This window comes from Hypanus sabinus, chromosome 4, assembly GCF_030144855.1.
Source record: "Hypanus sabinus isolate sHypSab1 chromosome 4, sHypSab1.hap1, whole genome shotgun sequence".
NCBI classification, from domain to species: domain Eukaryota; kingdom Metazoa; phylum Chordata; class Chondrichthyes; order Myliobatiformes; family Dasyatidae; genus Hypanus; species Hypanus sabinus.
The window spans coordinates 53,241,222-53,254,855 of NC_082709.1; the positions used below are offsets into that span (position 1 = coordinate 53,241,222).

Genomic DNA, 13,634 nt, shown 5'->3' on the forward strand with positions numbered 1-13,634 from the left:
AAGGAGGGGGCGACTTTGTACCCTTCGGCTCCTCAGAGTTGCTTCACCTTCGTAACACCACCAACAACAACTGTGTCATTGCTGAATTGAGAGATGGCATTCTGGTGTTCCTCCAGATCCAATCCACCTTGTATAATGCATAGAGTGTCAACTTGTTCATACTTAGTTTTCTATGCAAATGTCAATCACCAAACTATTCTTGGTATCCCATCCTCCTTTGAAAGCAGAGTCTGCAGCACCTCATACAGCTACATTACTGACAGAAACTTTGCTTCAATGAGCAACATGACGATGGAACACCAGACACATCTAATGAATTTTGTCTTGAAGAGAGTTAACTTAAATGTATTGCCCAGTAAAAACTGAGAATAAATGGGCTTTTCACAATATAACTGGATTGCACTCTTCCTAGTTTTAAAGCATTTTGTAAGTCTTCATGTTGAAAAGATGAGAGCTTCATTCTGTTCAAAATAGGACTGATAATTTCAAGCAAATGTTGACACAGGTTTTCCAGGCAGTTGTTGACTTCCTTCCTTTTCCTGAGCTGTTTACCTGCACTAATTGATTGTGTTTTCTCCTTCACTCTCCCCTTCCCCTCCCACGTGAATTCTGAGGTCAGCATACAGCCCAGGAGCCAGGAACCCTGACCACAGCTCTCATGACCACTGTCAACAACCCCCAGTCCAAAAACAAAGCCCTGGGTGAAGTGCCCATACTCGGGTCACTAAATAGCTTCTGTTTATTCTGATACCCTGTCCTTTATTCAGATATGATTCTGTAGTAATGCTACAATAATATTAACTCAATGTGGGTAGAGGCAGCTGGTAGATATGAAATAGTCTCTTTGTTCAACAACATGAGACACAGCTGGCATCATATTGAGACCCTTTCAGAGGAAGAGGCTTGCTTGATCCAACATTACATGACATTTTCTATGCTACAGATCAAAGGACAATTCTATATTTATGATGTATCTACAATACTTCCTTTGAATTACATACATCTTTCACACCTCTTTCTTTGTATCCACACTACAGATATCCAAATGAATGTTAAATCATCATTTTCTGATTTTTCAATGGGCACTTTGGAACTCATTGACCAGATCTACAGAACATATTCAAATCTGAAGATTGGTGGCTGAAGTTAATAGTTAATATTTTGCCATATATCCTAAAGAGGTTTGAGCAAGTGCTCCACACATTGAAGATCAATGCATGACCATGGTCAAAACTTTCCCAAAGACCTGTGATTCAAATCTTCGAGCATTAACTCTGGAGTAAACATGAACATGGGATTATCAATACATTAGGTGTTTACTGCACTATTGCTATTGTTGACACTAGGTGACTGGAACAGAACAACAAATTCTTATATCACTACCTCAAAGGCAACACTGGGGCATTGCAGCATCTTGTTGTCTGTTGCAGTGTGAATGCTTCAGCTTCTGGGTGTTGGATTACTCATAATCCTTGATTACTGTTTATCAGCACGTTTGTTAAGTTATTTATCAGCAAACTGGATTCTTGGGAGTGAAATGGGGAAGGCATCCCACACAAACTTGGCTGGTAGATAAAGAGACCATCAGCTTACGAGCTTCCCACAAAACCATGTTGTACGTGCCCAACGTGTGCACACTGCCCCTGCATCAGTGAACTGGTACTCCCACACACGGCACAGTGGATCACCACGATGGTCAGCGCTGCTCAGAAATACTCAACTGTGGGAAATCTTCATTCTGTTTACAGATCTGATTAACCAAACACTGACATGTTTGCTCCAAGTTTAACCCATTGAAAATGAATGAGTTAAGGTTAGTGTTACTGGAATGATGCCTGGCAAATTGTGGCAGAGCTAAGAGAAGTGCAGCGCACCACAAGCCAACTCAGTGTTGGATGTTATTGAATGCTGTTACATCAGAACTTTGCAGATGATGGAGTGGCACGATATTGCTTCAGGTCTCTGTCCTTCACTCAGACTTCACCCATGACATTGCCTACTAATTAGTGACCATGTAAAGCACTACATCAATGATGCCAAGAAATGGCCTCAACAGTAATATACCTTTTGAACTGGTCATGTCTCACATGCTCCTGTAACATCCTGTGTTGGGCTCTGCTGGTACCAAGGAAACAACCTGCCAGAGTGTTAGAAAGGGCATTGAAATTACAAAATGTGGATAGGATGGAAGTACTGGCATGTTACGAGTGATGAGATACTGAAAGCAGGAAATCTGAGATTCCAAGACAATTTTCATCTGTGTAGAGAAGGATTAATAGGAAGTCAATAGAAGTTTATTGTTGTCACTTGGTGGTCACTTCCTAAGAATAAAGAGCAGGTTGTGAGGGCCATTGATTTAAACCTGTCCCCAAGAGAGTAAGAGTGAAGTGAAATCAGACAATGCTGGAAATAAATGTCAGGTCAGGCGGTGTTATAGAGAAACTGTGGAGAAACAATTGACATTTCAGGTTGTTGACCCAGTTGATCAGAGCAGTTCTTGATCCTCTCTCTTTCTCTCTCTCTCTCTCACACATTCACACTCTCTTTCTCCCTCTCCAGAGCCACTGACTTTCTCTCATATTTTCTGTTTTTATTTCAGTTTTTCAATATCTTCAGGTATTTTTCTTCTCACCTTGTAGGAGTGACAGTTGGAGACATTTTATGTGTAGCTATTAGAATAGCTATTGCAATGCTGTTTTAAAGATCTGTACACTTTCAAGTAAAGGTATAAAAACAAAAAAGCCAAGGAAATAACTCTAATGATGATTAAACCAGGTTACAGTGTGGTACCCATTCAAATCTTGCTCCTCTTCCCTCTTTTTTTATACAAACCATCTCTTCTCTTTACTTCCAGCTAAAATGAAGAGACTAAATGAAATCTTGCCTGTCAATTTCATGCCATTGATGCTGCCTGATTTGCAGAATTCCTCCAACACCTTTGTATGATAGTTCAGATTTCTACCATTCGCAGTCCCTTGTGTCTTCAAAATTAGATCATAGTACATTAGAGCACGATACAGGCCTTATGGCCCACGGTGTTGTGTTGACCTTTTAACATACTCCAAGATCAATCTCACCCTTCCGTTTAATTTCCTGTCCATTATTTTTCTATCATCTATGCACCTTTCCAAGTGTCTCTTAAATATCCCAGATGTAACTGCCTCTACCACCAACCCAGGCTGCACATTTAATGGACAAATCACTCTTTGGTTAAAAAGCTTACCTCTGACATCCTCTTTATACTTTCCTCCAATCACCTTAAACTGATCTCCACTCATATTAGCCATTTCTGCCCTGGGAAAGAATATCTGGCTGCCCATTTGATCTGTACCTCTTGGCTTGTTTGTCTATATCACTTCATGTTTGATCCTCCTTCAATCCAAACAGAACAGTTCCAGGTTGCTCAACCTATCTTTGGAAGAGATACTCTTCAAACCAGGCAGCATCTGAGTAAATCTCCTCTGCACCCTCTCTAAAGCTTCCACATCACCCCTATGCTTTCCTAAGTGGCCCTGAGCTGCAGTCTCTGTGAAGTAACAACTCAGCTTTAGTTGTTTTTAATTGTTTAATAGCTTTTTATTGGTTTCTGATGATGGTTTTGAATACGGAAAGTACAGTTAGGGGGTCAGGTTAGGGTTTAGGATCAGAGATGTTAGATATTAGAGATCAGGCCAGAGTCTGAGTCTCCATTCCAGAGTCAAGGACCAATGATGCAGATGAGGGACGTTCATGGTCGCATATTGGATGTTAGATGTCGGACCTGCAGGAAGTGAACATGAACCTCCTCCGCTCACCCCAACAAGGCAGCATGTTAGAGTAAAGAGTCATAAGGTCATACTGCACAGAAACAGGTCTTTTGGCCCATCTAGTCCATGCTGAACCATTTAGTCTGCTTTGCTCCACCACCCAAACCATAACATTCCAAACTCCTCACATCCCCGTACCGATCCAAACTTGTCTTAAACGTTGAAATGAAAATCACATCCATTGCTTCTTCTATGAACACCCTCTGAGTGAAGAATATTCATCTCATATAACCATTAAATATTTCACCTTTTATCTTTAACCCATAATCTCTGGTTGTAGTCTCACCAACCTCATTGGAAAAAGCCTGCTTGAATTTACCCCATCGATACCCCTCACAATTTTGTATACCTCTAGCTATTCTAATTTATTCAATCATTCCTTATATTTCAAGTTCTTCAGTACCAGCAACATACTTGTAAATTTTATCAGTACTCTTTCAATTATACTTTCATCTTTCCTGTAGTAAGTGCAAATTAGGCCTCAATAACAACTTCAACATAGCATCCCAACTCCTGTACACAATACTTTGATTTATGAAGGCCAATATGCTAAAACTTTCTTTCCGAGCCCATCTTCCTGTGACATCACGTTCAATGTGTTACAGACCTGTATTCCCAGATCATTTTCTTCTACTGCATTCCTCAGGGCCCCACTGCTCACTGTGTAAGATCCTCCTAAAGCACAAAACGTTACATTTGTGTGCATTGAATTCCATCTGACATTTTGCAACCCATTTTTTTTCAGCTGTTCCAGATTCCACTGGAAGAAGTGGAACAAGTGGTGGATATGATTTCGATTTCAGCGTTTAAGGGAGGTTTGGATAGGTACATGGATGTGAGGAGTTTGGAGGGCTATGGTCGGGGTGATGGAACAAGGTAAATTGAATGGTTCACTATAGACTAGATGGGCCAAAGTGCCTGTATCTTTGAAGTAGTTTTCTTTGATAGTCTTTTTTGCTGTCACTACACTCTCAAGCTTGTTGTCATCTGCAAATTTGGTGATCCAGTTAACAACTTTTTCATCCAGACCATTGATACAGATGGTAAACATCAAAAGACCCAGCACCGATCCCTGATAGTCTGTGAACCTCTACTGAGGAGGTCAAAGCCTGGTGCTTGTACTGGGTTTAAAGGAGGGTACATGTGCCTGGGTGGGAGAGGGGAACAGGGCTTGTTCTTGCTTGCTGTGTTTTGTATTGTTCTGCAGAGTGCTGTGGGCCTGCTAAACTGACGCTGGAATGTGTGGAGAAACTTGGGGGCTGCTCCCAGCAGAGCCTCAAGTGTGTTGGACAATTTGATGTACACATGTGAAATCAACTTACATGTATTTGAATCTATATTGTGACAACCAGAACTGACAACAATATTTGAAGTGTGATCGAAGTGTGAGGGGTTTTTTGAGCATTACCTCATGGCTCGTGACTTCAATTCACCAGCTGATAAAGGCCAACACACCAAGAGCTTTCTTAACAACTTTGTCAACTTTTACTGCAACTCTGAGGTAATCCTTGGGCATGGATTCAAGATTCCTCTGTTCCACCACACTTCTAAGAATCCTGCCATTATTACTGTAATTTGCTTTGAAATTCGCCTTTCCAAAGTCAGTTACTTCTCAATTGTACACTCAGTTTGAAGATATCAACTTTGACTGGTGGATACTTCTGGAGGAGTCATTGCACAACTTCTCCCAACTACGCACAGAGATTCTTTACCTTTAATGATGTCATCAGTATTATATAGAAACATTGATAGAAAATGAAAAAGACAGAAGATTTCTCTAAACATACTTCGGATTTTTCACTCAGGTATCTTTCAGCAGTTCGCTGGTAATTCTATCACATTTCTTGAACATTGGATGTGCACTGGAGGTAAATCATCACGGAATTTAGTTTAACGGTATGATGATTTTGTACAAGTTTGTGATGGTTGTTTCTCTGTAAATTTATTATTTCATATTCCAAGAAATGAAACATGATCTCACCCCGTTTCCCACCAAATCTAAACACGATGACGATACCGGGAGGAAGCTCTGCCCATAACTAGAACCCACCTTTCATCTGGTTCCGGTGCCCACGGTCAGCGAGCTGAGCAAACACGAGTCAGTGTTTGAATGTGGTGGGGGTGCAGGATATAAAGACCGGAGGCAGCGAGGTGAAGGCAGATCAAGGGAGAGAGAAGCAGTTCCTTCACTGTGAGAAACTAGCTGATTCCACGCAAACCAGAATGAAAACATTCCTGCTTGCCTTTGCTGCTGTGCAGATCCTCTGCTGCTCAGGTAAGTACTGGGGAGAACGGAAAACCAGAAAGCAGAAAGTTGTTGGTACTGAGATTCAAGCAACAACATTTCACCCAGGTGTGAGAAGAATTCACAGTATATTTTTGGGATACCTTGTATGACTTCCCCTCTCTTTCTGCAGGAGTGCCAAGCACCAAGGAAGCTCTGAGGGCTTCAGTTATAAAGTTGAATGAAATCACCGAGATCACCAACCTCTGTGGAGTCACCAGGGGAGGCGTGACAAATGTAAGTGTGCCTTTGGCTAATTGTGTTTCACAAACTATGGATGTGTCTGAGTGCAGGTCAGTTGGCTACTAAAACTTAACCTAAGAGTAGTTTAACAGCAAAGAACAAATCAAAGGAAAGACAATGTTATGTGATAGGGAGAATAAGTTGCAACATTATGTGGATTTGATGAGAGGGAAAGTGGGATTGATTGGATTGGTTTGCTGGGAGCCAGTATAGGCCTGAAGGCTGAGTGGCCTCAAACTTGATAATTCTAAGTAAGAGATATATTTTAAGATGAGATGAAGTCTTAAGTGTTCGACATGAGCTGAATATTATATCATGTACAGAGTGGTCTGCTATTTAACTCGCCATCAGTATTTGAGTTGTGGAACTTTGATTGGACCAAAGCTTTGGAATTAAGCTTGGAAGTTCAACCAGTCTTTGATTTGGAAGTCTCTGAATGCTTTCCCAATTTTGTTTGCTAATTTCCTCCAATAATTAAGTGCTCCTGAAAACTATGTAACTATGTATCCCTATCATGATGGTTTAAATGGTAATTTTATCATTGGGAAAATTAACTGCTTTGTCCGTCTTGGTTGATTTCTCAGACACTATCCATGTCATCATTTGCTGGAAATAAAGCCCTGTGTAACTCTAAGTTTTATCAATCACTGTAAGAACACCAGATGGAATAATTCACCAATAATCTTATTTCCTTTCTTCAGACATATCGCACGGGTAAACTGTCCTACAGCGTGGATTTAATGTTCTCTGTGAAAGAAACTGTCTGCTCCAAGAATTCTGGACAGGAATTTGATGATCCCAGCTGCTCCTTCCGCCCTAAAAACATTGCGGTGAGTCCAGAGTTATATTAGATCTTGCAAGTCCGTGTATGTTTTAACATCAAAATACAGGCTTTAATTACAACCTTTTTCATAGAAATGACCATACATATGCAGTTATATCAAAGTAAAGGCTAGGAATTGAGTTAAATCATAATCATGTTGGTTTTGTGTCTTGCTTGGAATCATGAATAATTTCCATTCATTATGCTTCATTCCAACAGGAGAAAGGCTTTTGCAAAAGCCATGTGGAATTTTTTGCTGATAAGGTAGCTGACGTTGATGTGGAGTGTGATGGTCTGAAGACAGTTGACAGCGAGAGTGACTCAACAGAATCGAGTGAAAACAGTATTGAGGTAACTGCATTCATACAATTCAGGACAATTGAATTTCTAACACAAGATCCTTTACTGAACATTTCACTGTTTATGTATGTTGAAGATCTAAAAATAAATATCTTTATCTTACAGGCACAAAGCAAATCAAAAGAAACATTGCCTGAGGAAACCTCAAATGTGAGTATTAATCAGTAATTTATCAGTCTTTTTTCTTGTTGATCTCAATTGTTCGTGATGAGGTGATTATAATTGCAATGAAATGTTAAGTTCTCCATTAGGAATAGTGGATGATGTTTATTACATTTCAGTGTGTGATGAGATTGTTCTCTACTGAAGATGAACTGAGCATCAGCAGAACAGGACTACAGGAGAAGTGTCTGTCAGACTCTCATCACTGAGATTCACCAAGTACCAATCCTTCCATGGATTCAATAAAAAGATGGCATGATGCCTGCCCCACCTACTGTAGAAATATCCATTCACTCTGCTCCAAGCATTTACTGTAGCCAGGCACTTTTTTTGAATAGCAGTTTACTATTGAGGGTAGTCTTTTTATTGAAGCCTCTGCAATCTAATGCTAAGTAATGGGATCATCATTCAGAAATGTCAGGATTAATAATTCCTCATTCATAATTTATCATTCTGGTGTTAATTGCTGGTAATGTGGTCTGGTATCTTCAGTTTCTCAATAAGATGTGAAACCTAGGTTGATCTGTCTAGGCCTGTTCCAGACAGCGGGGCTGAGAAGACGGAAAATATTGAATATTAGCTCACGCCCACCTCAAGCTACTTTCCTATAGTAAAACAGTAAGCCTTGATTCCCTTAACATCCAACAATCCACCAATCCCTGTCTTGAATGAACTCATGACTGAGCCCTCACAGCTCTCTGGGATAGAGAATTCCAAAGATTCACCATTTGAGTTTCAACTCATTCCTCACTGGACAAGCACCTATTTTGACACTGTGAGCCAATCTCTCAATGCCTTAGACTGACAGAAACATATCTACATTACCAATCAAACCCTCTGATAGTCTTGCTCATGGTCAGGCAATCACCTCTCATTGTTTTAACCTGTAATGATTATCCAATTTATCCAACACAATTCATCCAACTTATTCTCTTCTCATGTGGCATATGCATCTTCCCAGGAAACTATACCATTGCTGTATCCACTGCCTCATGCAGATCCTTTTTCAGAGAGCAGACCAAAACTATACAATACAGGGATCAATGCAATTGTAGTATCCCTCTTTTCAAATCCTCCTGCAATAAATGCAATATGCCTTCGCAATGGCCTGCTGCATTTGTTGCTGAAATGCCCAGAGAGAACAAAAACTCCTTGATAATTCAATATTTAATACTTTACTTTTATTGTCACCAGACAATTGATACTAGAGCATACAATTTGATTCTGCATTTTGAGCTCCCTGAAGTACAAATTGAAGTAAATATAATAAAAATGTAAATTATAAATCATAATTAAAAAATAGAAAAGGGAAAGTAAGGTAGTGCACGTCAGGTCCGGATATTTGGAAGGTACGGCCCAGATCCGGGCCAGGATCCGTTCAGCAGTCTTATCACATTTGGAAAGAAGCTGTTCCCAAATCTGGCTGTATGAATCTTCAAGCTCCTGAACCTTCTCCTGGAGGGAAGAGGGGCAAAAAGTGTGTTGGCTGGGTGGGTCGTGTCCTTGATTTTCCTGGCAGCACTGCTCCGACAGCGTGTGGTGTAAAGTGAGTCCAAGGATGGAAGATTGGTTTGTGTGATGTGCTGGGCTATGTTCATGATCTTCTGCAGCTTCTTCCAGTCTTGGACAGGACAACTTCCATACCAGGTTGTGATGCATCCTAGAAGAATGCTTTCTACAGTGCACCTATAAAAATTAGTGAGGGTTTTAGGGGACAGGCCAAATTTCTTCAGCTTTGTCAGGAAGTAAAGGCGAACTGGGGATTTTTACTTGTGCAAACTATGGATTTTTCCATTTATATGTTATCAAAATTCTTCACTGTCCTGTACTAAACATAAAAATATTATTTCCATACAGAAAAAAGACAAATCAAAAGAGACATCTCTTGAAGACTCAGCTGATGTGAGTATAAATGGAAAAAAATTCAGATGATCTTTTTGACCTATGTCAAAAAGATGCTACGTAAATATGTTAAACATCTTAGATTTAATTGTGCCAGAATAGAGGGAGAGTGGGTGATTTAGACTATAAGATATAGGAGTAGAATTAGGACACTTGGCCCATTGAAACTGCCCCACTTACTCTAGGTCAGTGCATTGTGAAAGGTATTGCGAAGTTTGATTCCTTTGGGGAAGTTTGACAGAGGGGCTCCAATACAGAGAATGAGCTTGCTTCCCCTCAAGGATAAAGTATCAACAAGTGATATTGACAAGATTGGGTGCTGGATATGAAGGCAATGTTTTACACTCACCAGATACAGGGACCAAGTGTTGACACAGAGCAGCTTCAATATATCCAGTGCCAATTAATGGATTGAGAGTGACATTTTCCCCAAATTATCTACTGATCCCCACACCTCACATTACCTAGGCAATGCTGATTATTGTACGGAATGTAATCATTGTGGTGAACACTTCTCCACTGCAATACTGAAGCACAAATTGTGATAAATCTAGGTTTACATGTAATTAAATCATTAAAGGCTTTGTTCAAAGGTTACTCTACAAATTTTCATTGATTAACATGCTGAGCATATAAATATTGATATTTTCATGCAGGTAAAGAGCAAGTCAAAAGAGACATCAGCAAAAGAGTCTTCCAATGTAAGTCTAATCATGGAATTTTTATCCATTGATTTTCAACCAAAATACATGGTGAAACCTAATTTGGGCAAACATAATTAAATGACTACCTAGAGCAGGGAGAGGATGGCATATTAATGCACAAATTCTCCAAAACGTTCTCTATTCATTTCCTGAGGATGACCAACTTCACCCTGAATGTGAGTTAGTTCTTCACTTTATTTTGAAATAGAATTTGAAAGGGCACTGTTACCTGGGGTCAAACATGGTTTGTGGGAAGACATAACTGGTGTTTTCATGAAAGGGGGAACCATTGCATTTTCCTAATTTAAATGAATAATTACTGGCTCAGTGTCTATATATGTATGGTGCAGGAAATATCAGAACTGAGGATGTCTGTTGGTCAGGGTTGACTATGAAAGTTACGTCCCAGTTGTCTATGTGTTAAACAAGCCAATGCACAAGCCAAGGCAGTATGATATGGAGAGCCGACTGTTGTCCATGTAGCAGGCTCATCCTCCTCATGCAGTTGATGAATCAAAAGAAAAGGACAGCGGAGACTGATTGGCACCATTGGTGTTGCAAGAGTTGCCAGCCAGCTTTGAACTCAACATAGGATTTCCTTAGAGACTGCAGCTCCAAAGCTTTCCTTGTGGTTTATTCCCGCACCCTGTCCTGTGAGTCGCTATAACCACAAAGCAGTGGAGGTTTGAGGTCAGAGATTTCCTTCTCCAAGATATGCTGCCAAGCACAGCTGACATGCCCCATCTGTCCAAAGGACTTATTTCAAGGCACCAGTAAACCATCTTTGCCCCTTCTCCTGTCAGTAGAAACGGTTCCACTGGGCTTAGTAGCTAAGGCACGCATGAAGGCCAGGAGCTGAACTTGGTTGTCAGAACTATTTGAGATGCACACCATTAGTAGCATTTAATAGGTAGTGGGAGCTTGTCTCCATTATACACTACATTATCCAGCTATAACAGTCAAAAAGAACCGATGATAGCACATCATGAGCCACTGAAGGAATAAATCATGTGTCTTAGATTAATAGAGTCACAGAGTTATACAATGCAGAAACAGTTCCTCTTGCACTCCATGGAAACAACACCTCATCTATCCAGCCTCTCCTTATAACAAACCCTGCAGTACAAGTAATACATTTATAATTTTTATTGGCACCTTCTCCAAGATGATGACGTCCTTTGTAATAATCTATCTTAGAGTCTTATTATACTAACATTTTGCTGAAATTCAGACTGATTGTATGATAAGGATCTCTCAGTGTTGTGCAATTCTGATTTTAAAGTGGTTCTACTTAATAATTTACGAACTAAATCTCATTGAACTGTGCATCTGAAAACGTTCTAAAATGCAAAATTTCTTCTTGTAAAACAGATGAAAAGCAAATCAATGGAATTATCACTGGAGGAGCCTTCAAATGTAAGAATAAACTGAAGCTTTGTGTCTGACGTGATCATCATTAAAACTAATGACAGAACATTGACGTCAGAGTGAGCTCAGTCCAGCTGAAAATTACAAACCTGTTCATCTTTCTATTCCAGGAACAAAATGAGAAATCGAGATCCCGTCACTGACCATGAATGAAACTTCACAGAGTCTGAACTCAATGTGAACACAAGAAGACCTCATTCAGAATCTACAAGATGTTAACAATTGTACTGTACTCACTCATATTCAATACTGAGGGGCCTGGAGCTCCTGACTGTACATTTTGTTGTACATTGGGGATTTGATTGTTTGTAAATGTTCTGTCCTTTGCTGTATATTATTGTTTAATATATTGTGGATCAAAATAAAGTAATAAATACTGAATGGTATATTCACGGAACTGCTTCAGGAAGTTGTTTTGTTTGTCACTGACCTACGGGAGTTCATCCAGTTATTATGCTCAGGTTCACCTGTCCCTTGCTGATAGTGTATCTGCTTTGGTGGGACCTCCAGATGTGGGGCCACCTGCTGGTGCAGATACTTTGTCTGGTGAGACCTCCTGATGTGGGGCCACCTGCTGATGCAGATACTTTGTCTGGTGAGACCTCCTGATGTGGGGCCACCTGCTGATGCAGATACTTTGTCTGGTGAGACCTCCTGATGTGGGGCCACCTGCTGATGCAGATACTTTGTCTGGTGAGACCTCCTGATGTGGGGCCACCTGCTGGTGCAGATACTTTGTCTGGTGAGACCTCCAGATATGGCGCCACCTGCTGGTGCAGATACTTGTTCTGGTGGGACCTCCAGATATGGGGCCACCTGCTGATGCAGATACTTTGTCTGGTGAGACCTCCAGATGTGGGGCCACCTGCTGGTGCAGATACTTTGTCTGGTGAGACCTCCAGATATGGCGCCACCTGCTGGTGCAGATACTTTGTCTGGTGAGACCTCCTGATGTGGGGCCACCTGCTGGTGCAGATACTTTGTCTGGTGAGACCTCCTGATGTGGGGCCACCTGCTGGTGCAGATACTTTGTCTGGTGGGACCTCCTGATGTGGGGCCACCTGCTGGTGCAGATGCTTTGTCTGGTGAGACCTCCTGATGTGGGGCCACCTGCTGGTGCAGATACTTTGTCTGGTGGTACCTCCTGATGTGGGGCCACCTGCTGGTGCAGATACTTTATCTGGTGGGACCTCCTGATGTGGGGCCACCTGCTGGTGCAGATACTTTGTCTGGTGGGACCTCCTGATGTGGGGCCACCTGCTGGTGCAGATACTTTGTCTGGTGAGACCTCCTGATGTGGGGCCACCTGCCGGTGCAGATACTTTGTCTGGTGAGACCTCCTGATGTGGGGCCACCTGCTGGTGCAGATACTTTGTCTGGTGAGACCTCAAGATGTGGGATCTCCTGGTGATGTATCTCCTTTTTCTGTTGGAATCTCCTGATATGTTGGCTAGTTTGCTGCTTTAAGATTAAGGTCTGGTACTGAATGAGTTGGTATGCATCCTGGGCTGCTTATTTCAACTGCAACAAATCTGAAATCTTTGGAATGTTCAAATTGTTTTTTGTTTATTCTGGTTAATTCTCCAATCAAAGGAATGAAACTGTGGGTTCCATGAGATTGTTTAGACATATTTTGAAATGAGATATCATTGAAATGAACTCTTACCTCATTACAGCAACTCTAATATTAATAAACAAGAAATTCTGCAGATGCTGGAAATCCAAGCAACACACACAAAAATATTAGAGTAACTCAGCAGGTCAGGCATCTTCTATGGAAATCATTAATCTGTTGCTGTTTACCAATTACACTGTTTCTGGACTGGAAAGGAAGTGGGAAGATGCTAGAATGAAAGGTGGGGAGGGGGGAAGGAAGTGATAGGCGAAAGCAGGTGGGTTGGAAAGAGAAGGGCTGGAGAGAC

The 13,634-nt window shown here is 41.1% G+C and overlaps 1 protein-coding gene across 1 annotated transcript; it reads left to right on the top strand.

Moving 5' to 3' along the window:
• The first annotated feature begins 6,029 nt into the window (after positions 1 to 6,029).
• On the top strand, positions 6,030 to 11,855 carry LOC132392261 (secreted phosphoprotein 24-like). The gene is made up of 9 exons (XM_059966093.1): positions 6,030 to 6,081; positions 6,224 to 6,327; positions 7,035 to 7,163; positions 7,376 to 7,507; positions 7,622 to 7,666; positions 9,536 to 9,580; positions 10,237 to 10,281; positions 11,656 to 11,700; positions 11,823 to 11,855. Exons 1-9 carry the CDS (start codon positions 6,030 to 6,032, stop codon positions 11,853 to 11,855), a joined length of 630 nt encoding a protein of 209 aa, XP_059822076.1.
• Positions 11,856 to 13,634: the final 1,779 nt, after the last annotated feature.

Bases quoted from the DNA above. Each gene is read 5' to 3' on its own strand.
- LOC132392261 (XM_059966093.1), top strand. From the start codon at position 6,030: ATGAAAACATTCCTGCTTGCCTTTGCTGCTGTGCAGATCCTCTGCTGC. The intron at 6,328-7,034 runs GTAAGTGTGCCT...TCCTTTCTTCAG, and splicing joins CCAGGGGAGGCGTGACAAAT to ACATATCGCACGGGTAAACT. The intron at 11,701-11,822 runs GTAAGAATAAAC...TTTCTATTCCAG, and splicing joins CACTGGAGGAGCCTTCAAAT to GAACAAAATGAGAAATCGAG.